Here is a 27,826-nt window from a genome sequence, read left to right as displayed (position 1 = left end):
CTGTTAAAATGTCGATACTACCCAAAGCAATCTACATATTCAACGCAATCCCTATCAAAGTAACACATCATTCTTCACAGAGCTAGAACAAACAATCCTAAAATCTGTATGGAACCAGAAAAGACCCCAAATAGCCAAAGCGATCTTGAAAAAGAAAACCAAAGCAGGAGGCATCACAATCCCAGACTTCAAGCTATACTACAAAGCTGTCCTTGTCAAGACAGTATGGTACTGGCATAAGAATAGACGCTCAGATCAATGGTACAGAATAGAGAACCCAGAAATGGACCCAAAAGTGTATGGCCAACTCATCTTTGACAAAGCAGGAAAGAATATCCAATGGAATAAAGACAGTCTCTTCAGCAAGTGGTGCTGGGAAAAGTGGACAGTGACATGCAGAAAAATGAACCTGGACCACTTTCTTACACCAGACACAAAAATAAACTCAAAATAGAGGAAAGACCGCAATGTAAGACAGGAAGCCATCAAAATCCTCGAGGAGAAAGCAGGCAAAAACCTCTTTGATCTTTGCCACAGCAACTTCTTAGTCAACAACGTCTCCGGAGGCCAGGGAAACAGAAGCAAAAATGAACAAATGGGATGACATCAAACCAAAAAGCTTTTGCACAGTGAGGGAAACCAGCAACTTCTGTTGGAAAAGGCAACCTCCTGAATAGAAAATATTCATAAATGATGTACTGATAAGAAATTAACACTGAAAATACATAAAGAATGCCTACAATTCATTTTTTTTAAAAAAAAACTAACGATTCCAATTAAAAAATAGGCGGGATTGCCTGGTTGGCTAAGTCAGTGGAGCGGCCGACTTCGACTCAGGTCATGATCTCACAGGTGCGTGAGTTTGAGCCCCGCATCGGGCTCTGTGCTGACAGCTCAGAGCCTGGAGCCTGCTTCGGATTCTGTGTCTCCTTCTGTCTCTGCACGCCCCCCCACCCCGCCCCTGCTCACACTCTGTCTCTCTCTCAAAAATAAACATTAAAAAAAAATTTTTTTAAACTAGGCAGAGGACCTGAATAGACATTTCTCCAAAGCAGACATCCAGATCGCCAACTGACATGAAAAAACGCTCATCATCACTATCATCAGGGAAATGCAAGTCAAAACTGCAATGAGGTATATCACTCACACCTGTCAGAATGGCTCTTATCAAAACGCTAAGAAATAACAAGTGCTGGCAAGAATGTGGATGGAGAAAAAGAAAACCTCTCATGCACTGTGCGTGGGAAAATAAATTGGTGCAGTCACTACGGAGACTAGTACAGAGATCCCTCAAAAAATTAAAAATAGAACTATCACAGAATTCAGCAATTCCACACCGAGGTACTTTTTTTTTTTATTTAAAAAAAAATTTTTTTTTAACGTTTATTTATTTTTGAGACAGAGAGAGACAGAGCATGAACGGGGGAGGGTCAGAGAGAGGGAGACACAGAATCTGAAACAGGCTCCAGGCTCCGAGCTGTCAGCACAGAGCCTGACGCGGGGCTCGAACCCATGGACCGCGAGATCATGACCTGAGCAGAAGTCGGCCACCCAACCGACTGAGCCACCCAGGTGCCCCCACATCGAGGTATTTATCTGAAGAAAATGAAGACACTAATTCAAAAGGACACATGCACACCTATGTTCGTCACAGCATTATTTCCAATAAACAACATATGGAAGCTACCTAAATGTCCGTCGATAGATGAATGAATAAAGAAGACGCACCGTATTTATCCAACAGAATATTACTCAGCTGTAAAAAAAAAAAAAAAAAGAATGAAATCTTGTCATTTGCAGCCACACGGATGGAGCCACACGCTAAATGGGATAAGTCAGAGTAAGACAAATACCGTATGGTTGCACTTATTTGCGAATAAAACACAAAACAAAACAACCAACAAAACAGAAGCAGGTTCACAGATACAGAGGACAAACAGGCCAGAGGGAAGGGGGGTGAAGAGATGCACCAAACCAGTAAACGAAACTAAGAGATACGCTTTTCCAGTTAAATAAGACACGGGGGGGGGGGGGGGGGGGGGCGCCTGGGTGGCTCAGTCGGTTGAGTGTCGGACTTCAGCTCAGGTCACTCCATGGGTTCGAGCCCCACGTCGGGCTCTGTGCTGACAGCTCAGAGGCTGGAGCCTGCTTCGGATTCCGTGTCTCCCCCTCTCTCTCTCTGCCCCTCCCCTGCTCACGCTCTGTCTCTCTCTGTCTCAAAAATCAATAACATTAAAAAAAAATTTTTTTTAATGAAATAAATAGGGACACTTTTGGGTGGCTCAGCCGGTTAAGCGACTGACTTCAGCTCAGGTCACGACCTCAACATCGTGGGCTCTAGCCCTGCATCAGGCTCTGTGCTAATAACTGGGAGCCTGGAAACTGTTTCGGATTCTGTGTATCCCTCTCTCTCTGCCTCTCCCCTCCTCATATTCTCTCTCTGTCTCTCAAAAATTAACAGAAATAAAATAAAACATTTACAAATTTTTAATAGTTAAATAAATAAAAATAAGCAAACAACTTATTAGAGTAAAACTAGAGTTTATGCATTTAAAGTCTTAAAGAATAACGGAATACTAACAAGAGGGGAGAAAAAAGAGATAAAATATCAAAAGGGAGGAAGGAAAAATATTATTTGCAAATGATACGATTATCTACCTAGAAACCAGAGAATCAACTTACAAACCATCCTAGCAAGGTATCTCGGCCACAGTTACGTTTCTCAGTTTAAAAAAAATAAATCTATTCAAACAATATCTTCCCTATATCCCAGCCCAAACTTGTAAGAAAATATAAGAAGTAAAAATCCCATTCAGGAAATATAAGTTACATTTGATAAGAAATGCATAGGAAATACGTAAAGCAAACTGTAGCACTGGGCTGAAGAAAAAGTGAACCTTCCTTTGGCATTGGGGGGGGGGGGTAGTCTTACTACGTTCTCTTAAGGGAGGTCATGCTATTACAGCAATCTTAATTTCTCCCAAATAGATTTAGTGCAATCTCATGCAATTAGATTGCAATTCGGTGCAACTTAAGTACTGCGGTTAAGTCTTTATTAAAATGGCCCAATGATTATACACTTTCCTGGAATTAAAAGCAGCCGAGGCTACATATTATCATCCTCAAAAATAAAAATGATAACAGTTGTTTGATCAGCCTGATAGTTACATCTATTAAAAATTTAGACCAACCACTATATTAATAACAGGTCCTTGTAACAATAGATATTAAACTATGTATTAAGCCCAGAAACACATATAAACATATCGAAGTTTATTTTACCAAAAGTTGGTATTTTAAATCAGAAGAAACAAATGTGAAGTATTCCAAAAAAAAAAAAAAATGTTGGTAGAACTCAATCACTTGGAAAACAAGTCTGAATCCCGACTTAAGCTGCGCGATAAACATCTGTACATGAAGGAAAGACAATAAAGAAACAATGAACTTTTAGGAAGGAAACGTCTATGCTGTATGCGGTCGGTTTCTCTCCTTCTCTCCTTTCCCCTCCTGTGAGTTCAGTGATGGCAAGGTCAAAGACTGCCCTAACTGGTTGAGGCAGCCCATTTGTAAGGCCTGCAAGGACCTCAGATTAACGCACAGTCGTGACAAATCACAGTATTGCATTCCTGAAACTAATATAACCTGTATGTCAACTGCCCTGGAAGTAAAATTAAAAAATAATAAAAATGAATAAAAACTAAAACTAACACAAAAAGCTCTCAGGAGACTGAAGTCTGCTGATGGTCGGTCTTGGTATCCTGGTGAGAGTGTCAGAGGGGGACAGGCCGGTGCAGTGACCACCCACAGGTGCACCGGCTAGGGGAACCTTTTCTGTCACCCATGTGGCTTCACTCTGACATTCTTCATTCTGCAGGGCCATACGGGTCCACTTGTCTTTACGCACCCAAACACATTCACCTAAAGCTACCCGGTCGATAAAACCCCTTTATATCAACAAAACAGAACATACAACAAGTTTACAGATTTTCGGACCACATAATTATGGCATCTAACTTACAAAGCCTCTAAGCCAAGTTTTCTATTGTTGCACAAACCACTGGCAGTCCTGGTGACATTATATACAGTTCTGTGTGGTCTTTACTGATTTCCCGCCCCACCTCACCCTCAAACAAAGGCAACTACAACCAACGTACAAAAAGACAAAAAACTAGGGAACCACCTCATGCCAGAACCATCAAGGGCTGTTTGCTAAATTAGTGACCAGGAGGACCCAAAGAATAGGTGACATTGGAGTCAACTCACAGCTCCCTGCCAGACGCCTGGGCTCTGCTCCTTCCTCAGAAAGGGCAGGAGAGGAAACCGCCTCCGGGTCAGGGCGGCCGATCCTTCCAGCAGCAGGAAGTGGGCGGAGCAAGTGCACCCGGGAACCAGAGGCGATCTTGCAATTCCCGGGGCCAGGCCCTCGGTGCGCAAAGGCTCTGCGCCCCAGGTGAGACGCGTGACCGTGACTGCCCTCTGACATTTTCCCCCAGCTGCTTCGCTCGAGATGGAAAATTGACAGGGACCAACTTTGCAACAATGTGTCCGTGTGACGGAGCCGAGCAAATACTGCGGATTCTGCAGACCAGCTGAGCGCTGCCTCGTGGCCCAGTGCCCCGAGGATGCAGGGTGTTGAAGAAGCCTTGCTTCCTCCTCCCAGAGCCGCAAAACTGAGAGCGGGGCCAAAGAGGACGCTTCTGGGACCCCGCCACCGGTGCTGGGGTCCCCGCGCTGGCTGTCACCTGGCCTTGAGTCTGCAAGGTGGATTTAAAGCTCCCAGCCCTCCGGCACCCGCCCAATGGAAGCTGCAGAGGCCGCCGAGGTAAACAGGGGGTTCCTTCCACCTCTGCTGTGTTTGGGGAGTGACACCCTCAGGCAGGCGCCGTCCGTCCGAGCAGGAGAAAAGTTACTAGAAAAGTCCAAGGGGTGAGATATTTTGGAGGGGAAAAGAAGGCAGCAAAAGAGAGTATTACCTTCCAGTGAAAAATGGACAGCTTTTCCAAGAAGGTTTAATCAGAGCGTGTAAGCACAATCAGCATTTGAAATATTCCCTGTATCTTCGGAATTATTAGCGGGGGCAAGGAAGCAAGAGGAGGAGGAGGACAGAGATAAGGGGGACATGGTTTTAGGGGAGTATAAAATACAAACATGAAGTGTATGTGTCATGATAACAAAGGCTGTTGGGTTAAACTCACCCCTGCAAAGGAGACAGTGCTCAGCGTGGGGGAAGTATTTGTAAGAAACACAGATTAAGTGAAATGGCTCAGAAAGGTAGAAACCAAAGGCGACGGCGCTGCATTCCAGAGAATCTGAAGCAAGCACACACACAAGAAATGTGAGAGGGCAGTAATTTTAGACAACTTTAGAAAAACAAAGTTAACCTTTCCAGGGGGGACACACTTACCGAATCTTTCTTGATATTGTAATATAACATCAGGATGTTCAATAAAAACTGCTTGGAGGGGAGCCTGGGTGGCTTAGTCGGTTAAGCGTCTGACTCTTGACCTCAGCTCAGGTCATGATGTGACGATTTGTGAGTTCGAGCCCGGTGTTGGGCTCTGCACTGACAGCCCAGAGCCTGGTTGGGATCCTCTCTCTCTCTCTCTCTCTCTCTCTCTCTCTCTCTCTTCCTGTCCCTTTCTCTATCTCTCTCAAAATAAGTAAACATTAAAAAAATTGTTTTAAGCTGCTTGGACATAAAAGGAAATTAAAAGAGATAATAATGAAAACTTCAATATACCTTGTAGATTTTAATAGGTCAACTATGTAGAAACAAATAAGATTTTGGGGTCTGAATATGATTACTGCCATAGCTATGCCCAGCTCCATATCTTGGAAATAGAGGACAAACCTTTGCTAATACCTATGGAGTATTTCCCAGCTTTCTTATGTGCTTATTCATAAGGACAACCTCAGTAGTTTGTCTACTAAAATAATTTGTATGAGCTCCCATGTTTTTAGCTTCTGGTTGTGTTTCATTCGCTTACACAAAATTAATTAACGAAGACATGTTTAATTCCAGATCCAGAGTTTTGCCATTTCTAATCAGCAACCTTGCATATAAATGCATCTTGATGAATTTTTGTGATGCACCGTTATGGGAACTCTTACTACTGGCAATACTGAGTCAATTGAATTTTTTCTAATGTTTGTTTATTTTTGAGAGAGAGAGAGACAGAGCATGAGCAGGGGAGGGGCAGAGAGGGAGGGAGTCACAGAATCCGAAGCGGGCTCCAGGCTCCGAGCTGTCAACACTGAGCCCCACTTGGAGCTCAAACCCATAGACCGCAAGACCATGACCGGAGGTGAAGTCGGATGCTTCACCCACTGAGCCACCCAAGCGCCCTTATTGAATTTTTGATTGATACCTACCAAACTTCCCTCCAACCATCATTTGGACCATTTCTTTCAATAAATTCGCTAACCAGTTATTATTATCGCTTAACGGGAAAAAATTTATTTCTGTATTAATTGATCAGCAAAGTTACCGGGTGTGTTTACTGTTTCTGTAGCTTTCCAGTTCAACCCACTTTGATTTTCAAGGTAAGCAATCATGTCATTTACTCATAACGTGAATTTCACCCTTTCCCAGGGTTGATTCCTTTATTTCGCTCTCAACTCCTTCCCCTTAAGTGAGAACCTCACTGCTTATTGCACAGACGAAATGCCAACCCGTGTACTGACCCGCCACGTGGCTGCCCATAAATCCCACCTTCTCTGGGCTACTTCGGATTAACTCTAGGTTACGTCCAAGGCCCACGCCTGCAGTGCGCTTGGGTTTCATCCTCTCTGGATGACTCAAATACTTTCATTCTGCGTGTGCGCCTCTCTCCCACGGTGAAACCGCATGACTGAAAATGTCATCAGCTTAGGTGTTACTACTGCACCTAAGTCTAAGACAGACAAACAATCCACGTTCCCCCACAGGGACTGTGTCATTTATCTGCTCCCTTTTACAGTGCTGTTTGTTCTTGCTGTCTCCATTTCCTCCGCTCACATTCCCTCCTTCCTCACCCCCACTCCCCCTTCTCTCCCTCCGTCCCCCTCCCTCTCCCCTTCCTTCCTTCCTTCCTTCCTTCCTTCCTTCCTTCCTTCCTTCCTTCCTAAACACAGGTAGAGAAAACTGCCTGAAACAAACATGTAATTCCGTGAACGCTCTTTTAATCACCACTGTGGACATAAAAGAATATTGCCAGAACCTCATAAGTTTTCCATGTGGTCTGTCCTAATCACATCTTCCTCCCCTTAAAAGTAATAACTATCCTGACATTTAGAACAATGTCTTCTCTGCCTGTCTTTACAGATTGGCCACCCTCCACCCTGATAGTGTTGCCAGTTTTTAAAAATGTAATGCTTTTGGGGCGCCTGGGTGGCGCAGTCAGTTAAGCGTCCGACTTCAGCCAGGTCACGATCTCGCGGTCCGGGAGTTCGAGCCCCGCGTCAGGCTCTGGGCTGATGGCTCAGAGCCTGGAGCCTGTTTCCGATTCTGTGTCTCCCTCTCTCTCTGCCCCTCCCCCATTCATGCTCTGTCTCTCTCTGTCCCAAAAATAAATAAACGTTGAAAAAAAAAAATTTAAAAATGTAATGCTTTTAAAGTCACTTTTGATCTAGACGCTCCCCCTCCTGTCTCTTTTCTTTTTCTTTGTAATTTGTCTGTTAAAAAATCTGTTAAGGCCTTTGACTGTAAAATTCCCACAGTTTAGATTTGCTGACGATGTCCTTAGGATTTTGATCAACGCATTCTGCACTCTCTAGTCTCTGTCTTTCTTGCAAAACAGCAGCTGCTATCTATAGGCTTGACTGTACTCAGCTGATGTTCTTAGCAAGACCCTGGTGACGTGTGTTCTTGGGTCAGGATGTACACGGTGTGTCCGTATCTCTTTGTGATGTTAACCGCTGTCGGGGCAAAAACAAAACAAAACAAAAACAGATCCCTTTATTCACTGGAGTTTGTTCAGTAAAGATATCCTACATATACCAATTCTTATTTATGCATTAGGGGAAATAATTCTATAAAGACACGTCTACTCTTTATTTACCTCTGACAGAGTTGAAAGAAGAAAGGCACAGTATCAGATTCTCTTTTGAACTTGAATGTGCCCTTAGTCTCCATCATTCGTTCTAGTCAGGGTCACCTTTAAGGTACCTCTTGCCAAACCCATTAGTAAATTCCAGACCTTATGTAATTTGACCTCTGGGTAACATTTCCCTCCTGGGGTGATACCACATTCTCCAGCTTCGCTCCCTGCTCAACCCGGGGCCCTGCCCAGTCCCCCCTTAGAAGCCTCCCCTTCTCTTCCTCACCCTTAAGGTTAGACAGTCCCAGCCCTACTGGTTCCCCAGAATCTCAGAGCGACACCTCTTCTGGGCTGCGTGCTGTCCCCACCTGGACATGGCCCCCTTCTTCCCCCAAACCCAAACTTGTACCCCGCCCAGCACCACAGTCTGCTCAGGGGGTACCCTCAACCCTGCCCTCTCCTGCACCCCCACTTTCAAACTCGGACCTCAAGCCGATCACTTCTTACCTTCAGAGGCGTGTTTGTTCTGGTCTGTCTTTATCCCAGTCCTGAATTTCTGCTTTCCCAAATATGAGACAGAAAAGTAGGCTTGTCACATTAACGCCTGCCATCAGGAAGAAGATTTTAAACCAGCCAGATTCCGGATTCTGAGGATTTTAGTGCAAAGTAATTATAAATTAGTGGGCTTGAGGTGCTTTTTAACACTTCCAATATCATATTAAAATCAGTACAGGTTTAGCACAAATCACTTTACAGACATGGAAAAACACACTCATAAGGAGCAAAAAAAATTTGTCAGTTCACTCTACAAAGATAATTACCATTTATCTTTCTCCTTTTTTGATTTGTGTCTATGTACATATAATTTTTCATATATCAAAATGGCATTATGATGTACATAGTGCCCAAGCCAAGAATGCATATATTTTTATTTAGAATTATAAACGTGTTTTAAAAAAAAGAAACATGAACGTTTGCATATCAAGAAATATTCGACCTTTACTGACTTATTAGTAATCCAGAGTTTAGATTTATAAAATGTGTAAAACATCCCTTATTTCCTTATATTTAAGTGGTTTTTCACGTTTTGCTGCTATAAATTGGAGTACTTTTGAACAAAATTTATCAAATACCTTTTCCTTATTCCTAACTCATTTTCTCTTTGAGCCTCTAATACGATCAGTTTCATTAACAGATCTTGTAATATTCAGCTGCTTTAACTTTCATAGAAAATGGCTTACTTAATCATGGTGTCATAGGCATATATTTTGATATGCTGGTGGGCTCTATGCACAGGTAATTTATTTCATTTTTGCATCTATATTCAAAGATGGCATTGAATTTTAATTATGTTTGAGATCTGTTTTACCATTTTGCCTTTTAACTTTTTTATCAGCTTAAAATTAAATTTTATGTAGTTGAACGTATAATGCATCGTGATTGGGTTTAAATGTCTGGTGTCATGCTTTCGAAGGATGTCCAACCAGAAATTTATATAATTACTAAGTCCTGTTTTACATTAGTATCTTTATTGTTCTTTCCTTCCTTTACATCTTTCATCATCTAGAATAAATTTTGGGGTCAGGTGTGAGAACGGAGTATAATTGTATTTTTCTACAAGGGGGTTTGCCACTATGTTTTTGTTTTGTTTTTTTTTTTTTTTTAAATAAATCCATGCCCTCGGTTTGAAATGAAACTTCATCATCCAGAATGTATTTTTTTCGCAACTTGACCAAATCATCATCGGTTTTATTTAAAATATAATTTAGAAAAAAAATATATATATATATATATAATTTAGGAGTAGACCTTGAGAAATAAAACAAGATGTTTCCAGACTAGACATTAAATATATTTAATTATACTGATCTCTCTAATTTAAACATGCCACGCTTGGCAGGTCATTGGCAAAGTCAAGAAAAGGAGTGAGACCTGCCCAGAAATTCAACGACAAATAATACAGTTTGCAATGATTTGAAGTTAATACAATTCATTGTGATTTGGAATTGAAGTCCAGCATGGAAGCTTGACTGTGCCTCTTTCTTCGTGTATTTTCACTGATACTGCTTCTAGGTGTGCAGTTTTCTTCATAGGGGACTTTGCACAAATTTCATTTTTCCCCCATAGGTATTTTGTGTATGGGTTGATAAACTGCTTTTTAGATTTTTCCACAATATGCGAACTGACTTTGATTCTTTCTCCCCAGGGGGACACTCTGTTCTCTGTACATCATGTTATTTTGTTCTTCTGCATTTACATTGTATATACCTGTAACTTAACTTCTCTTGAGCAACTGGGTTTGCTAGCATTTCGCTGCAGGATAAGATAGCAAACACGCGTTTGTTTTTCCTGATTTCAAAGGGTGCGCGAGTAATGAGACTAAGAGCTGTTATGGGTTGAGTATATGAACGTCTGACACTTGCATGCATGATCGGATTCAGTAAACCCATAAATCCCGTGATGTTTCTATGTCATTTTGGCCATTTACAGCTGGAGACACCAAGAATTAGAGGGAAAATGTTTCTGGGTCACGTAGCTTAGAAATAGCTGAATAAGATAGTTTTGCCAGAGAACTACACACTCTAAACAGCTAAGCGGCTGACCCTCAATTGTTTCCACTATTATTGCCTAAAGAAAACTTTTTTCCTGATAATATAGCAATGCCACCTTTCTTTGGTTAATGTTTGCTTCATTCTTTTTTTATGCCGTCCTTACAACTTTCAATATTTCTATCTCTTTATTCTAGGCAGGTATCTTCTATATAAATGGCCTAAGAATGGATTGAGTTTTTAATCCAGTCTTAAAAACTCTGTCCTTTAACCACAGAAGTTAGTGCGTCTATATTTATTGTGACCACTGGTGTATTTGCATTTATTGCTACAATTTCTGTGTTTTAAATCTTTCCTATATGTTAACCATATTCTTACTCACCACCCCCCCACACACACATATCATTTCTTCTTTCAAATCGAGGGGGTTTTGCCTTTTTTTTTTTTTTTCCACGTCGCATGTTTCTCCTCTACCCTGGTTTGAAAGTTTCACATTCTGCCTATTTTTAATGGTTACCCATATACCAAAAAAAAATAGTAATATTAATCCCCATATTTTAAAAAATCAGAAGGACCAGGAGGAGGGGAAACAGGGAGTTGTTCAGTGAGGAAAAAGTTTCAGTCACGCAAGATAACAAAGTTCTAAAGATCCGTTGTACGACAATGTACACATAGTTAACAATACTCTTAATACTATAACGTACTGGGGCGCCTGGGTGGCGCAGTCGGTTAAGCGTCCGACTTCAGCCAGGTCACGATCTCGCGGTCCGTGAGTTTGAGCCCCGCGTCGGGCTCTGGGCTGATGGCTCGGAGCCTGGAGCCTGTTTCCGGTTCTGTGTCTCCCTCTCTCTCTAACCCCTCCCCCGTTTATGCTCTGTCTCTCTCTGTCCCAAAAATAAAAAAAATAAATAAAAAAAAAAACGTTGAAAAAAAAATACTGTAACGTACACTTAAAAATTAAGAGGACAAATTTATGTGTCTTTGACTATAACAAATTTTTAAAAAAAAAAAGTCAGAGGGGCGCCTGGGTGGCGCAGTCGGTTAAGCGTCCGACTTCAGCCAGGTCACGATCTCGCGGTCCGTGAGTTCGAGCCCCGCGTCGGGCTCTGGGCTGATGGCTCAGAGCCTGGAGCCTGTTTCCGATTCTGTGTCTCCCTCTCTCTCCGCCCCTCCCCTGTTCATGCTCTGTCTCTCTCTGTCCCAAAAATAAATAAACGTTGAAAAAAAAAAATTTAAAAAAAAAGTCAGAGAAGAATCCTATAGCCTATGAATAAAAACTGATTCATTAAAAAAAAATGAGCTCTTTAGTTTCTCATCAGTGTCTCCCAGATTATTTTTTCCTATACTCTAGTTCTGTCTTGTTTTTCCTTATAACTGTACATGTTGTGTTATTAACAGTATTTTATAAAGTCAGTATTTTTAAAAATTATGTTTATGTTTCTTTCTTTTTGAAAGAGAGAGAGGGAGAAAATGAGTGGGGGAGGGGCAGAGAGAGAGAGGGAGACACAGAATCCGAAGCAGACTCCGGGCTCTGAGCTGTCAGCACGGAGCCTGATGCAGGGCTCGAACCCACAATGGTGAGATCGTGACCTGAGCTGAAGTCAGACAGTTAACTGATTGAGCCACCTAGGTGCCCTTATAAAGTCGGTATTTTAAAAAAATTTCTCCATTACCGTCTTGCATATTTTGGGGTGTATTCTAATTCCAAAACAATTCCTTTTGTTGGTAGTGTGAATGATGCCATATATATATAAAACGCCCTCTAGGTAACATTTCTGGTATTTATAAACGCTACTATTTAAGTATGTTGATTTCGTTTTGAGCAAACTTACTGAACTCCGTTCTTCCTTTCTTCCATTTTCTATTTTTTATTGCTCATGTTGGTTTTCTGAAGCCTTATTTTATTCTCTCTGATTCTTAAATCTGTATTTTTCTTTCCTTTTAAAACAGTGTCTAGAAATTCCAGTCCAGTGTTAAAAAGTTGATAAATAATGTAGGTATGAGCATCCTTTTCTCATTTCTCACCTTCAGGAGTATGCATCTTATTTTTTATTCAACTTTTTAATTTCCTTATTGTTTCTTTTATAAACTGTCAGCTGCCATCACATACAAAGCTTTGTGAGGTTACGTTACTGACGAAACATCGTCACTTAACATCATCTAATGCAAATAATTGTCACTTAACATCATCTAATGCAAATAATTGCTTTTACCACCTTTTCCAAATGCAAACACCTGCTTTGAAACACTTTAAGTTCTTCTTCTTCTTTTTTTTGGAATGAAATATCTAGCTTTATTTTTTTTTTTTTGAATTTTTTTTTGGTTTTATTTAAATTCCAGCAGTTAACATACAGTGCTATATTCCTTTCAGGAGTACGATATAGTGATTCAACACATCCATACGCTACCTGGTGAGAAGTCACCCCCACCCCGTGACCATCCGTGAGTTCTCGATAGTTAAGAATCTGTTTCTTGGTTTGCCTCTTTCCCTCTCTTTTTTCCCCTTTGCTCATTTGTTGTATTTCTTAAATTGCACTTGTGAGTGAAGTCATATGGGATTTGTCTTTCTTTGACTGACTGATTTCACATCGCGTAATACTCTCTACCTCTATCCACATCAGAAATGCATCTTAAATTTCTTCATCCGGTAAAAATAATCTATAGTATTTTGGCGTAAAAAATTTCCACATTGGGGTGCCTGGGTGGCTCAGTCGGTTGAGCGTCCGACTTCGGCTTAGGTCAGGATCTCACAGTTTGCGAGTTCGAGCCCCACGTCGGGCTCTGTGCTGACAGCTCAAAACCTGAAGCCTGCTTCGGATTCTGTGTCTCCCTCTCTCTCTGTCCCTTTCCTGCTCATGCTGTGTCTCTCTCTCTCTCTCAAAAATGAATAAACATTAAAAAAAAAAAGTTGAAAAAATTTCCACATTAAAGAAGTTCCTTTCTTTCCTTATTTTGCTAATCGGATGCAAAAAAAAAAAAAAAAAAAAAAAAAAACACCTCATACGAATTTTGGAATTTTATGTGCCAGTTGAGATAATCATAGAAGTTTTTTTTTTCTACGTTGATCTAATGCGATGAATTGCACCGGTAAATACACTTACATTAAACTATCTTTACTTTACTGAAATAAAATCCACTTGGTCATGAGGTATTGTTTTTTAATATACTCTTAGCTTTGGTTGACTAATAATTTCTTTAGGACTTTTGCATCTCTGTTCATGAGTTAAATAGGCCTAAATATTTCTTCCGTTGCTATCATCTGGTTCTGGAATCAAAATTATACAAGCCTTATAAGTGCTTTCAGAATTCTTCTTCTTAATTTCCGACATCAGTAGTTGAGAACAGGAATAAACTATCCAATATTAGGTAGCACACAGCTGGTAAGCCACCTCGGCCTGAGTTCAGGTTCAAGGTGTTTGAACTCTACTTCAGGTTTTCCATTTTGATTGGTCCATCCGTGGTCTTTATCTTTCGTGAGCCAATTTGGGTAAATTATATATTTTTAGAAATGATTTTGTTCATCCAGGTTTCCCCACTTTTCAGCCTGGGGTTGTTCTGAATATTCTTGGCTTTTAATCTACATTGTCCCTGAAAACATTTCCCTTTTCTCATTTGGCATTTTATTTGAATCTTGTCTCTTGTATCCTGCTCCAGAAAGTTTATCTGATGAATCTTTTCACGTTACCAATTTTAAGTTTATATATCTTCTCTATGGTTTTATTAACTGTAGAATTTACTTATTTGCCCCCTTGTTAGTTTAGTCCTTGTCTTTCGGGTTTGCTCTGTTGTTTTTCTCCCCCCTCCCCCGCCCAAGTTCTGGAGTCAAATGCTCAGTTTATTTATTTTTGGTTGTTTTTCTGGTGTTTTCTTTTATAAATTAGGTGAAGTTGTAAATTACCCTTAATGTCCCATATACTTCCAAATGTACCAATTTCACCATCATTCAGTTCAAGTATTACTTGATTCTTTTTTTGATGTTCTCTTAAACCTAATAATTATTTACTGTTATGTTGTTCAGTTTTATAAACGTACGTGATCTTCTAAGAAATCCTGTCGGTATTGATTCTGGGTGTTATTGCACTTTGGTTTTCTATAGAATACTGGTCCTCTGGAATCTAATTTACCATCTTTTCTCAGTGGAAGAACCGAGTCAAATCACTGAGCTTGCCAATATAGGCAATTGACGATCTAAGACATTTCTTATTTTCAAAAATATACGTGGCTTTTTCTATGTGTCTTTTCTCTTTCATTTCTGTCATAAATGAACTGTGACTGGAGGACACATTTTGTGTAATCACAGTCCTGTTTACAATTGCTGGGATTTACATAATGACACAGTATGTGGTCAGATTTTGTTAATGTTCCAGGACACCTTGAAAGGAATGAGGATTCTGTGGTTGTTGAGTGGGGCATTACTCTGTACGTGTCAGTTAGGCCAAGTGTGTTAATTGTGTTGCTCACATCTTTTATATTCGTATAGATTTGTCCTCCTTGCTGCAACAACTACGATAAGTGATGTATTGATATCTTTCACCATAGATGTCTCTGTACCTTTTAATGGCAGAGATTTGTGGGTGTTTTGGTTACACCAGGGTGCACAGCAGGTTGGCTGGGAGCTATACTCCAGTCCCCTCGTTCCCAGACCCTGGACGGTAGGGATGCGGTCACCGTTGTGATTGTTACCAGTCGCTGTGTCAGAGCACGAGAATGGCCTCCTGATTCTTAACGCTTCTCTTCAGAATTAACCCGTGTAACTTCATCTCCTATGTCGTTGACCAAAATAACTCGCATGAGTACGTTTAACTCCACGGAAGTGGGAAAACGCCAAGAAGAGAACCAGAAAAATTATTGTGGCTGCAGTAATTAACCTCCTGCTCTGCCCTTCTGGTCACCACAGATCTGATTGACTCACCTTACCCCACACCAGAACACATTAATCAAGGCCGAGCCCTCATTCGATCACCTCAGGACCCGATCAGAGGGCGTTCAAGTGCACAGCGAGAGGTAGCCCTCGGGATGCCTGCCTCACCTCCGTAAACCAGCTGCTGCTGTCTGTCTCCTAATCTGGCTTCCAGAAAGGAAGGATTTATGATGGCTGTTGGATGGCCGTGCTACCACAGGATACGGCACGATGGAGCTTCCGGCCTTTTAAGTTGCCTTTACTAACAGAATTGGCCCAAATTACTCTCTCGTTACTGGAATCAGAAGCCTCACCAATTCTCTTGTTAGCTGCATCTAATCCGAAATTTTTTGTTTCATTTTTTATATTCTTGGTTACCAAAGGTTAGATTTGGCTCTTTGTCGGATGCTATGCTTCTTATTTATACTTTCGATCCTCTCTTTTGCTTCTTTAAATACATACATAGGGGCGCCTGGGTCAAGCGTCCGACTTCAGCTCAGGTCACGATCTCGCGGTTTGTGAGTTCGAGCCTCGAGTCGGGCTCTGTGCTGACAGCTCGGAGCCTGGAGCCTGCTTCGGGTTTTGTGCCTGCCTCTCTCTCTGCCCCTCCCCTGCTCGTGCTCTGTCTCTCTTTCTCTCTCTCTTTCGAAAATAAACATTTAAAAACATTTTTTAAATATATACATAGATTTCAAATAGCTTTAAAGATATATTCCAAATTTTTTTTTATTCTCTCACATGACCCCTTGTTTCTTCACGTGTTTGGTGACTCTTGGTTGATTGTGAAATCACATTCCCTAAACTTCCCTGCACGAGAAAATCCTGGAGTATGAATTTAGGGTGAGTGTCTCCAGAGAAATTTCACTAGTTTCTACCAGGCATCTGTGGCCTCCTCGAAATTTCAATTCTTGGCTTACGGCACTTGAAACCAGTCGAGTTTGAATCTGGGCCCCCAAACCTTGTGAAAATTGGTGTATTGATTCAGGTATTCAGAAGGTCTTTATTCTGTTTTTCCTTTCCCTCCGAAGCAGGGGCTGAGACAGACCAGTTCCCCCACTGGACGGAGACAGCTTTGGCTGTCTCTGGAGCCACGTTTCCTCCGAGCCTTCGGAAACCAGCTCACCTGACAAGCTTTTGGAGGTGCACTCAGCACGTCTGAGCGAGGTAAACCCCAAAACAGACCGAGTGGGCTCTGTGCTGGGGGCGGGGGGCAGCCTGGGCTCCTGGAGCTCTGCCTTTCCACGGAGGCCACCTCTCTCATCAGGGAGTTTCCACGAGTGTAGTGATTTCTCCTGCCTTCCCGATACCTTACGTATGTGGAGCGTGATGGTGGAGGGCTCCCCTCTTTGGGAAATCTGGCCATGGCAGACGCAGACCACCTGTCCTTGGCCCGGGTCATCAGGACCACGTAGAGGAATTGCCTGGATCCTGCTACACCACAGCTCACGGGCTTAACCCCAAAGACACCAAGTTTGTATATGACCTTCACGGGGCTAGCGGTGTGAAGGGGCAGTCCTTTGTGATTACAGATTTATGCCAGCATGTCTGTCCCGACTTTTTTTTTTTTTTTTGAGTAATTTTGGGATGTTATCTCTTGTTCCTGGTTTGTCCATCACAGCTGAAGAGGAAGGTCACCCAGGGCGGCCCGTGGCTTCAGTGGGCGTTTATGTCCCAGGGATCAAGCTCTTCCTTCGTGTTCGATCTCTGAAATTTTCTCTTGCGTCTTTTTCAAGATCAGCTCGGCGCGTAGAATGGTTGTTTAAGCTTGATAGGGCATTTTAGTGTTCTTAAAAGAAGGGTTTCAGGTAACCCTGCCCACAACACTTGTAGAAACACAAGTCAGCCTTTCTAGAAGTGTTTCTTCTGGTGTTTCATTCTAATTTGCTCCTGATTTTCAATTCCTTTTCTAGCAAACCTGTATCTTGTTACTTATATCACCATTCACCCAGCCAAATTCCTGTTTTGATCAGGCCGCACACCCATTATTAAAAATCACAGAGGTCCTGGGCACGTGGCTGGCTCAGTCAGTTAAGAGTCAGACTTTGGCTCAGCTCATGATCTCAAAGTCTTGTGGGTTTGAGCCCCGCATCCGGCTCTGCACTGAGAGCTCAGAGCCTGGAGCCGGCTTTGGATTCTGGGTCTCCCTCTCTCTCTGCCCCTCCCCACTTGTGTGTGCTCTCTCTCTCTCTCAAATATTTTTTTTTTTTTAAATCACAGAGGTCCAATTCTGTCCCCCTGACCAACGACGAAAATGTTCCCAGCACAACTAATTGACATCCAGTGAGAAAGAAATTGTATTATCTGTAGGTTTGGAGGGATGCCTGATCTGACCAGGTTTGATGTGACAGAATATCTCATTACTCACCTTTGGCAGATGTCACCTCTACAATTGTTTGTATATACATTACCTTCTTTCTGTACAATTAATATGAGAAAGGTAACCGCCCATGTCTGAATGCTCCTTACCTCATTCAGCATCATTCCACACAGAATGGAAGAAATTAGTCCTCCTATCATTCCAATTACATTTGTAACTCCCTTAAGAAATCCGTAATAACTGTGCAAAAAAGAATGACAAAACACAGATGTAAAGTCTTACAAACACTACAGGAAAAGCCAGCCTAATGAAATGAGGTTTAAGAGAGCTAACTGTTTATTTCCTGAATTTTTCACTCCTCCTCCTCAAATTCCATTAAAATGTCAAAAAAGTATGCCAATACAATTAACTTTCCGGTTACAGCACAAAGTCAGAAAAGTTGGCTTTTTAAGAGATTGAGAAAATGAGACCATGTAGAGTGACAGCCAGCAGGATTAAGAAATCTGTAGATACAGTTGAGAAATTCGGAAAGTGATGTTTATTGGTAACAGAAACCGGTTTAGGGTTAATACAGAATCGAAGGACTCTATTCACCTGGCCTGTTGCCACAGTCCCAGATCCTGGCCCCAGCGACTGCTCCAGTCCTCAGACAAGGAGGGCAGAAGCTAGTTTCCAAACAACAGTGCTTGGCCAGTCCTGGGTACCCAGACCCAGCTCTGCCACAAGTCAACTACAAAAGCAGGGAAGCCCCAGAGAACGATCAGTAGACTAGGGGTCAAATCTATCTGTCAATCCACGGAGCACAAGGAAGTGCCTTTCAGAGAGCGGAATCAGTGTCTTACCGAGAAATGAGTTCTCTCCAGGATGGGGAGAAGGTCACCAGACCTTTCCTGCCTAACAGATTTCACCATTAGGGGTTCTGTGTGTTCTTCCTTTTTCTGAGAGTGAGGGTTTTCTGTTTGTTTTGTTCTGTCCATTTGATTTTGTGTCCCTGGGTCTATTTTATTCCTCGTCTGCCTTCACATGTGGGAGGCTGTGTATAGTTGGTCTGTTAGTTTCTGTGTCTTAAGAGAGGCGTCACCTAGGGACCCAGAGTCCCTGCAAGCAGCTGTAGGCAGTCACTGGGTGCAAATTTGATTTGCTTTTTTGGGGGAGCTAGAGGGTGTGTCCTAACGTGTAAAGAAGAACATTTATGATCATGAGCAGCCACAGGTGCAGATCGGGGCAGAGACCTCCAACTGTCCCCGGAAGGTAGAGTTCCCTTTTTCATTTTAGCGGTAGGACCCCCTAAGGTCTTTGTGGGAATTGGGCCACTGAGGACTTTTGTGGGCCTTTGTCACATTTGCCTTCATGAGCCCCTCTCCCCATAACGATATTAAAAATTATATTTTATGACTGTGTGTGTGTGTGTGTGTGTGTTGAAGAACTTTTCAGTGTCATCTAATTGTCAGATTTACTGACATGAAGTTGTCCATAATATGATTTCCTTTTTATATGCTGTGACTTACCATAATGCACACTTTGATGTTACTCATTTGACCGTTTTTCTCTTTATTTTTCTTAATCAGCCTTCATTATTTTATTAATTTTATTAATTCCCAAAGAACCAACCTGTGGCATTGTTGATTTTATGGTATGACTTTTTTCCCCCTAATCTTCAGAATTTGGGGGGAGGGTTAAATTTGCTCCTTTTTTCTTGGCCACTTGAGATCAAAACATGATTACTGATTTGAAGACTTAACTTTCTTTTGATGTATATGTTTAAAGCTATACATGTCTCTCTGGGCATGATTTTAAAACCATCCCACATACTTTGAAATGTCCTATTTCATTATAATTTAGTGAAAGTATTTTCTAATTCCAACTGTGATTTCTTCTTTAACTCAGACAGTAATTTGAAAGCAATAGGTTATGTGTCATTTACTTTTGATGGCAACCTTAATTCACTGTGATCTAAGAATATCCAGTAAAACCTTGGTATGTGAGCATAATTCGTTCCAGAAACATCATTGTCATCGAAAGCACGTATATATCAGAGTGAATTTCAAGAACGGTTGGCTCAGTTGTGATCAGGTGACATTCGGCCTCATGTACAACTCGTATTGCAAGACGTCACTCGTTTATCAAGTTAAAATTTATTAGAAATGTTTGCTTGTCCTGCAGAACACTCACAGGACAAGTTACTCGCAGTCCAAGGTGTTACTCTTCTGAATGATTTCAATCGTTTTAAATTAATTGCAGCTCGCTTTATGACCCAGCATATTGTCAGTTTCAGTAACTGTCCTGTAGGCAACTGAAAATAATTGGGATCCTCTCCTCGTTGAGCACAGTGTCGTGTTCCATATTCGTCAATTAGGTCAAGCCCGTCACATTTTGTTCTTGTCATTCTAGTCGTCCACGTCCTTACTAACTTCGTGTCTCCCTCATATTTTGTACAAGCTGTTCAAAGAGGTTATGAAAATTTCTCCCTCCGTGGTATGTTTGTCTAGCTCTTTGAGTCCTCTCTGTTCGTACTGAACATAAATTAAGGCTGTATTCTTGGATTCAGAGGTATAATTCTGATATTTTTCTCTTCACCATTGTGAACCAACACTTTATTTCTAGTAGTGTTTCACTTTTTCCTATACTAGCATAGTTGTTTCAAGTTTCTTTTGGTTAGTATTTGCGTGGGATACCTCTCTATATCCTTTAATTGCATCGGTGCTATGTCCTCATGTTTATTGCATGTTTTATTTGTAGCAGGCTACAGTGTCCTTTATCATTGAGCTGGACAGTCTTGATACTCACTTGGAATATTTCATCCATTTTGGTCTAATACAATAACTGATATACTTATGACTGTCTTTATCTGTTCACTATTTTCTTTTTGACCTCCGCTTTCACATTCCACTTTTTCTTTCTTCTAGATTCATCGGTTTTACTTTTTCCGTCTATGACAGTATTTCACTGTTGTTTTCAAGCACTGAAGATATTATAGCATGTCCTTTTCACTTTAGTATGAATTACACTTTTACTCTTTTCTCTACAACACCGGAAGCTTAGAACATTTTTAAGATTTTAATATTTTAACATTTCTGTGCATCTCCCTCTTTGCATTGTTGCATCCTGTATTTTAATTCCTTAATGCAGTTTGGTTTGATGTGCATTTCAACTCACAAGGTATTCTCTACTGTTTTGCAAATCAGTGGTCTCTATAATTACACACATATTTACCCTCTTATCGCTCCTGAGTCCTCCTAGCACAATCAGGTTTCAATAGGGATAATTTCTTTTTACCTGAAAATTTTCTTTCAGTATCTCTTTTAGTGAACATCCACTGGTGACAATTTCTCTGTCTGAAAACATTTTTATTTTGCTTTGACTTTCGAAGAGTGTTTTCACTAGGTATAAAATTCTAGGCTGACATTTATTTGTCTTATTGAAACCAGAGGTCAGGCTTAATATTGTGCTACTTGGAAGTAACATGCCTTTTCTCTCTAGTTCCTTTTAAGACTTTTTTTCTTTGTCTTTGATTTTTAGCATTATTAATATATATATTATAATTTACGTGTCACATGGTTGAAATTCACAGAGCTTTGTGCATGTGTGGTTTACCATTTTTCATTACTTTCGTATTATTTGGGGCTGTTTTCTCGTAAAATATGGCTTATGTCCCATTTTATTTCTCCTTTCCTTCTGAGACTCAAGTACAGATTTGTTAGCCTTTTTACCTCATTCCACATTTCCATTTATTCTCTTTTTTTTTCCTGTATATTTTAGTTTGGATATTTCCTATGATACACCTTCCTATTTACCAATCCTGTCTTCTCTTTGTGGCTAATTTGTCATTAAACCTATCTGTTGGGGCACCTGGGTGGCTCAGTCGGTTGGGCGGCCAACTACAGTTCAGGTCATGATCTCGCAGTCTGTGAGTTCAAGGCCTGCATCAGGCTCTGTCCTGAGAGCTCAGAGCCTGGAGTCTGCTTCCGATTCTGGTTCTCCCTCTCTCTGCCCCTTCCCTGCTTGCTCTCTGTCTCTCTCTCCCTCTCAAAAATAATAAAAAAAAAAAACAATAAAAAAATTAAAAAAAAAAACCCTATCTATTAAGATTTTAATTGCAGACATTTTATTCTTCAGCTCTCAAACTTCCATTTGATTGTTTTTATAGATTCCATTGCTGGTCAAATTCTTTATCTTTTCATCTCTTTTCTTCAGCTTTCCCCCCTGGTTTCTTGGTATATTCATCACAGCTATTGCAAAGTTCTTCTCACCTGATAACTTTAATATCTGTATCAGTGGTAGGACTATTTCTGATGCATTTATGGTTACTGATCAGATGGCCCTATCCCTTGTCATGCCTAGTGATTTTTTATTAAATGCTGGGCATTGTGAATAAGAGCTGTAGGGACTCCAAGAATATGTCATACTTTTCAAGAAAAGATTCACTGTTCTCTGTACTAGATTTGGAGAGGAGGGAATACATCACTAATCTAATTAGGGAATAAAGTAAGATGAGGCTAGGTTCCACTGTTGGCAAGAGTCAGTTTACCTCTGGAACCCCCCTAGGTATTGCACTCCATGTTGTTACATGGAGAGTTCAGTATATTTGGCCGGGGCCCTCCAGGCTTTGGTAGATATTGTCTCCTTTGTACAGATAGTATAGGAAATTCTGCCACTTGCCCTGTGGAACTTCAGAATTCAACAAATATCTCAAGGAGAGAAAGTGACTTTATGTTCAAATTCTCTTAATTTCCAATGTTGTCGCTCCAGCCCGTGCACCTGGAAGCTTGGCTAATCTCTCTATCCAGAGAAGCAGCCTCCTCCCAGGGCCAAACCTGGATTATTAGCCATTTGCCAATTGGCACATGACCCCAAGAAAAAAGTGGCAGAAACTGTCCGCTCACCTCAGAGGTGCCGTCCCCTTGTGTTTTTGGTCTTATTGGCCTCTGCTGCAGCCTGATGTCTTTTAATGACTGTTTTTGGTATGTCTTTTAAAGATTTTTTTTTCAAGTAATCTCTACACCCTACATGGGGCTCGAACCTACAACCCCGAGATCAAGAGTCGCACACCCTACTGACTGAGCCAGACAGGCGTCCCTACTTTTGGTACTTTATTTGGCCTTTTCAAAGGTTTCCCACCTGGAATGTCAATCATCCACAGCTGCCCAATCCTGTGTGGAAGTTGAACAGTTTTCTCAAATTTTGCTTTGCAGTTGTACAATGTTGGGTGCATAGAAACTTAGAAACTTATATCTTCTAGTGAATTGAAATAATCATTAAAAATTCTTATTTCTAGTAATGCATCTTGACTTAAAGTCTACTTTGGCTGATCTGTTTTCCTTGATTTTGCTTTTAATCTATTATATTTTGGTTTTGTTTTTATTTTAATCCAGATTAAGTTAATTTGGAACATATAGTCCTTTTATATTTTATGTTTTTTTTTCTGATACATTTGACTTAAAATGACCATCATTCTTTTTCCCACCAATTTTATGTTCCTTTTTAAACTTTACTCTTTACTTCTTTTTCATTGTTTTTTAAAAATATTTCCTTTACATCATTATTTTCCTTCAGTAGTTACCCTAGAGATTAAAATATATATTCTTGACTTATTTTAGTCTAATATAAATGAATAGCCTTGCAAATTCCCATTAATGAAAACATCTTAGAACACTTATTCACATATTCATTTGTGCCTTTTTATCTTCTGTGCTGTTCATTGTTGTGCATTTTAATTTACATATTTTTATACCCTAATGGTATTGTCTTTTGTGAATTCAATAATTATTAGATTTATTTTATTTTTTCCTCTCTATCTCTCTTTCTTCATTCCATATTTCTGTGCTTCATCTGTGATTATTTTTCTTCTGTCCAAAGAATTCCCATTTAATAAGTTTTCATTGGGTGTCTGTCGCTGGTGAATTCTCATAATTTGCCTGAAAATATTTTTATCTTACCTTAATTCTTGAAGGAATTGTTGCTGAAGATAGATTTCTAGTTAACAGTGATTTTAGTTTATTTAATTATTTTTTTTTACCTATTTGAGATTCGTTTCTAGCTTTCATCGTTCCTGTTCAGAAGCTGCCAGTCTTATTATTTCTTCTTTGAAAGCAAAGTGCCTTTTGCACTTGGCTGTTTTTAAGAGATCTCTGTTTCTCCCTCCCCACCTTTCTGGTTTTGGTAATTTTACTATGACAAGTGTAGGAGCGATTTTCTTTATATTTGTCCTGTTATCTCTTCGGTAACTAGGACATCTTTGACGACTGTGTTCTCCTCCCAGATTCAGAAGTCTTCAGCATGTTGTTACCGGGGAAAGGATGTGACCTATTTGTACTAAGAGAGGTGATTTAATTCCATAGTTGAAGAAATAAACAGAATCTTCAGTGTCAAGATCCTGAATGCCTTGACAATTCCTCTGAAAACCATGAACCCATCCATACGATGGAACGGACGGTTCTTTTGATCTGAGAGTGGCAAGGGGAGAACGTGTGATGCTCTAATCCTCATGCCATTCAACCCTCAAACAGTAGCTATTTGATATGAGGAATGAAAACAACCTGGAGGTTGCTGTAACGCAGGATAATCTTCTGGACAACAGTCTGCTCTACATTTGCTCATTCCTCAGCTGCAACAGTCTGGGGTAAAAAGCATTTTGGAAATTTAAATAGCCACTGAAGGAGACTTTCAGTTTTATCCATTTTATATTTTGGCGTACTATGATTTAGTAGAGCCCAAATAATATTCCAATACCTGAACTACAGTTGAGACCCACACGGAGGGGGTGCACAATCCATCCAGTCAAAAATAATTAAAAGTGGGGGCTCCTGGGTGGCTCGGTCAGTTAAGCGTTGGACTTCGGCCCAGGTCATGATCTCACAGTTTGTGAGTTCGAGCCCCGGGTCGGGCTCTGTGCTGACAGCTCGAAGCTTGGAGCCTGCTTTGCATTCTGTGGCTTCCTCTCTCTCTGTCCTTCCCCTGCTTACACTCTGTCTCTCTGTCTCTCTCTCTCTCTCTCTCTCTCTCTCTGTCTTTCAAAACTAAACAAACATTTTAAAAAATTATTTGAAAAATAATAATTTAAAGTAATTCAAATCTTTTTTGGAGCCTTCTTTTAAGAATGTCAAGGCAATGACAGTTTCTTCTTAACGCATCACAGAACATCTTTCTAATTCTCTGGGCTTTTCTACTCTTGGTACCCACCATAAGCAATAACGGCCACTACATTCTTAGGTCTTCTCTGTCTCACTCAATCCTAGTTTCCAAACAGTACTCTCACAAAACCACATGTGTGTGTTTCTGCTTCCTTCCAGAACTTTCTTCCCCACCACCTTTGTTCTGCTCCAACCTATATAATCCCTGTACTACTCTTCAGTTCTAACAAAGACCAAATTTCCCTGAGAGGACAATTCAGAACTGTATCTGCTAAGAGAACTCTCTCTAATAGGCAAGAGAAGTATATGATTAGGAACATTCTGCTTTAAGTAAGTTTGGTCTCCCTCCCATTAGTAAAAGGCGATTAAGCCCTACACATTGATATGGTTGAGCTATAATGCACATATGCCCTAAAGACCAAGGATGACCTAGCTTAAGAGACTGAGAATTGTTTCTAGTTTGTGTATTAGGATATTTATTCTCCCCGACTCTACAAAATTAGCTGGCCGACCTGGAGTTTGGGTCCATTGGAACTCAGTGCAACTCAGGCCAAGTGCTGTGTTACCCCAGCCCCTGCTGGTTGAGATATTTCAGGTCCTACTGAGCAGATGCTAGCAACTGGCACTGTTGAGGGAGTGACTACAGCTGGTCCACTTTGGAAGCAGACGTATGTAGGTATGCACCCTCCGTCCTTATTGCTGTATGACTTAACATAAATTCCTTACCCTGCTCTTTTGTTTCCTCGCCCACACTCATGTGGATAACATGATCTCATTCACATTGCAGCATGATGGGCACATGGAAAATACTCAAGAAATGCTACTATTTATAATTTCCTTTCTCATTCTTTTTGGTTTTTTTTTAATGTTTATTTGTTTGGGAGAGAGAGCACAAGTGGGAGAGGGGCAGAGAGAGGGAGACACAGAATCCAAAGCAGGCTCCAGGCTCTGAGCTGTCAGCACAGACCCTGATGTGGGACTCGAACCCATGAACCGTGAGATCATGACCCGAGCCGAAATCGGACGTTTAACCGACTGAGCCACCCAGGCGCCCCTCCTTTCTCATTCTTGACCTCAAAGTGCATATGGCTCAGTTGACATGGTGCTTTCTGTATCAAATAATCCTTACACGTTTTTATACAATTCCAGGTGATCAGAACACCTGTGGGCATTTTTAAGGAGGGTCTTGGAACTGAATAAAACAAATGGATACATGTCCTCATTACTCTGACGCTCACCTTGTGCAGATATGATGGACGAGGTTCTTTGTAGGAGTTGACAAGTGGATTATTTTTTGTTGATTTTGCATCTCTACCCCCACGGCCCCTGCTTTACTAAACTTCAGAGAATCGTGTTCATAGTGGATCTAAGTTCCCCAGGGACTACTAGCCCCGCAAAGTACGATGTAGACAGCGCCCCCTGGAGCTGTGCAAATGGCAGAACTGCTGCCATCGGTCACAGTGTATCTTTAACAAGGGCAGAACTGGGGACCCTGGGTGGCTCAGTCAGTGAAGTGTCTGACTTCGGCTCGGGTCATGATCTCACGGTTTGTGAGGCCAGGCCCCGTGTCAGACTCTGTGCTGACAGCTTGGAGCCTGGAGCCTGCTTCACACTCTGTCTCTGTCTCTGTCTCTGTCTCTGTCTCTCTCTCTCTCTCTCTCAAAAAAAACCCATAAACATTAAAAAGAATTTAAATAAAAAATTTAAGTTAAACTAAATTCAATTAAAAGGCGGAACAGTAAAGAGAGCAAAAAGATCTTGCTAGACGGATCTGGATTCAAATCCTAAGTAAGATCCCAAACCAGTGATGAGATCTTAGACGGACAAGTATCTGACCCTCAGTTTCCTTGGTTGTTAAATAAGTATGTTTACTAACTGGGGGGGTTGTCACGAAGATTCATGATATATAAACATGCATACACTAACAACAACAGCGGAACAACTAACCTTTATGCGGTGCTTGCTGTGTGCCCGGCGCTCTTCTGTGTATTTGACCTGTTAACTTATTTAATCCTCTAATAACCCTATGAGGTCCACATTCTCTTATTACCCCCGTTTTGTAGATGTGAAGCAGGCACAGAGAAGGTAAGCAGGTTGCTTGAGCGGCGTGTTCACGCTATTATCGAAACCGAACCTTCCGACTTTAGAACCTGTGCTCTGAATCACTGGGCTACACTTCATACACATAAGAGTTGCGCACATTAATATATCATTAGGCACATAATTATTACTTAGAGGAGATTTCTGAACTATACTGATGCTTCTTTGGGAAGCATCTTGGCCTGCCGGCCATGAACTCACAACACGGTGGAAATCTTAAAGCGCCCTGGAGAGCTTGGATACAAGAAAGAGATGTTTACCACCGTACCTGGGAGCAATATCCAAGGCATTTATAAGTACTCCGGTCATACAAAAGCTTCCTGTGGAACAAGTAAGTATCAGGAAAACAATGGTGCTGTAGAAGCTGAAACTCAGGTGAACCAGGCACAGACCGAAGAAGGGAGGCAGGAAGAGTCCTGGGGAGCCATCCAGACAACACAATTAGGGGCGTCCCGAAGATGGGGTGAAGTAACTCAAAGTGCTTGAATGTCCTGGCTGTTCCTTACCTAGTGTGCTGAAGAGCTTCCGGATGGTGTTGAGGCGGAGAATATTCCTGGACAGGAGGAAGTCTGCAGCGTGACCTGCCAGGATACCAAAGCTCCAGGCAAACAAATAGGGGAGGGCTGACAGCAGCCCATTCTGAGAAAGAAATGTCATCGGAAGGATGGGTCTGGTAGCCAGAGCCATCCCTACACTGAAGTTCAGTACGGAACATCTGTATTGCCATAGGAGACACCGTCAACATAACAACCACAGAATTCTGACTGGGGGCCACACCACCCAAAAGAACGAGGAAAACAGCCTTGAGGTCA

The 27,826-nt window shown here is 41.2% G+C and overlaps 1 protein-coding gene and 2 long non-coding RNA genes across 9 annotated transcripts in view; 1 reads left to right on the top strand and 2 right to left on the bottom strand.

Moving 5' to 3' along the window:
• Positions 1-4,396, bottom strand: part of LOC123385270 — a 52,291-nt gene extending 47,895 nt beyond the window's left edge. For both annotated transcript variants that reach the window (XR_006597476.1, XR_006597477.1), the window contains exon 1: positions 4,264-4,396. This is a non-coding gene — a long non-coding RNA (uncharacterized LOC123385270). The remainder of the gene's footprint in view (positions 1-4,263) is intronic.
• Positions 4,397-4,682: 286 nt separating this feature from the next.
• The window catches only part of LOC109499514, a 102,298-nt gene continuing 79,154 nt past the window's right edge, over positions 4,683-27,826 (top strand). For all 4 annotated transcript variants that reach the window (XR_006597479.1, XR_002742153.2, XR_006597478.1 and 1 more), the window contains exons 1-2: positions 4,683-4,822; positions 16,496-16,631. This is a non-coding gene — a long non-coding RNA (uncharacterized LOC109499514). The remainder of the gene's footprint in view (positions 4,823-16,495; positions 16,632-27,826) is intronic.
• SLC17A1 (solute carrier family 17 member 1) overlaps positions 7,642-27,826 on the bottom strand; it is a 35,813-nt gene continuing 15,628 nt past the window's right edge. For all 3 annotated transcript variants that reach the window (XM_019830128.3, XM_003985735.4, XM_045057048.1), the window contains exons 9-13: positions 27,521-27,653; positions 27,283-27,430; positions 17,934-18,024; positions 8,526-8,665; positions 7,642-7,896 (exon numbers count right to left, since the gene is read on the bottom strand). In XM_019830128.3, the coding sequence (XP_019685687.1) occupies positions 8,528-8,665; positions 17,934-18,024; positions 27,283-27,430; positions 27,521-27,653 (510 nt within the window). In that variant the 3' untranslated portion in view covers positions 7,642-7,896; positions 8,526-8,527. The remainder of the gene's footprint in view (positions 7,897-8,525; positions 8,666-17,933; positions 18,025-27,282; positions 27,431-27,520; positions 27,654-27,826) is intronic.

Source organism: Felis catus, chromosome B2, assembly GCF_018350175.1.
Source record: "Felis catus isolate Fca126 chromosome B2, F.catus_Fca126_mat1.0, whole genome shotgun sequence".
In the NCBI taxonomy this organism is placed as follows: domain Eukaryota; kingdom Metazoa; phylum Chordata; class Mammalia; order Carnivora; family Felidae; genus Felis; species Felis catus.
The sequence above is the reverse complement of the archived record's forward strand: the minus strand, read 5'-3'. Positions and strand labels throughout refer to the sequence as shown.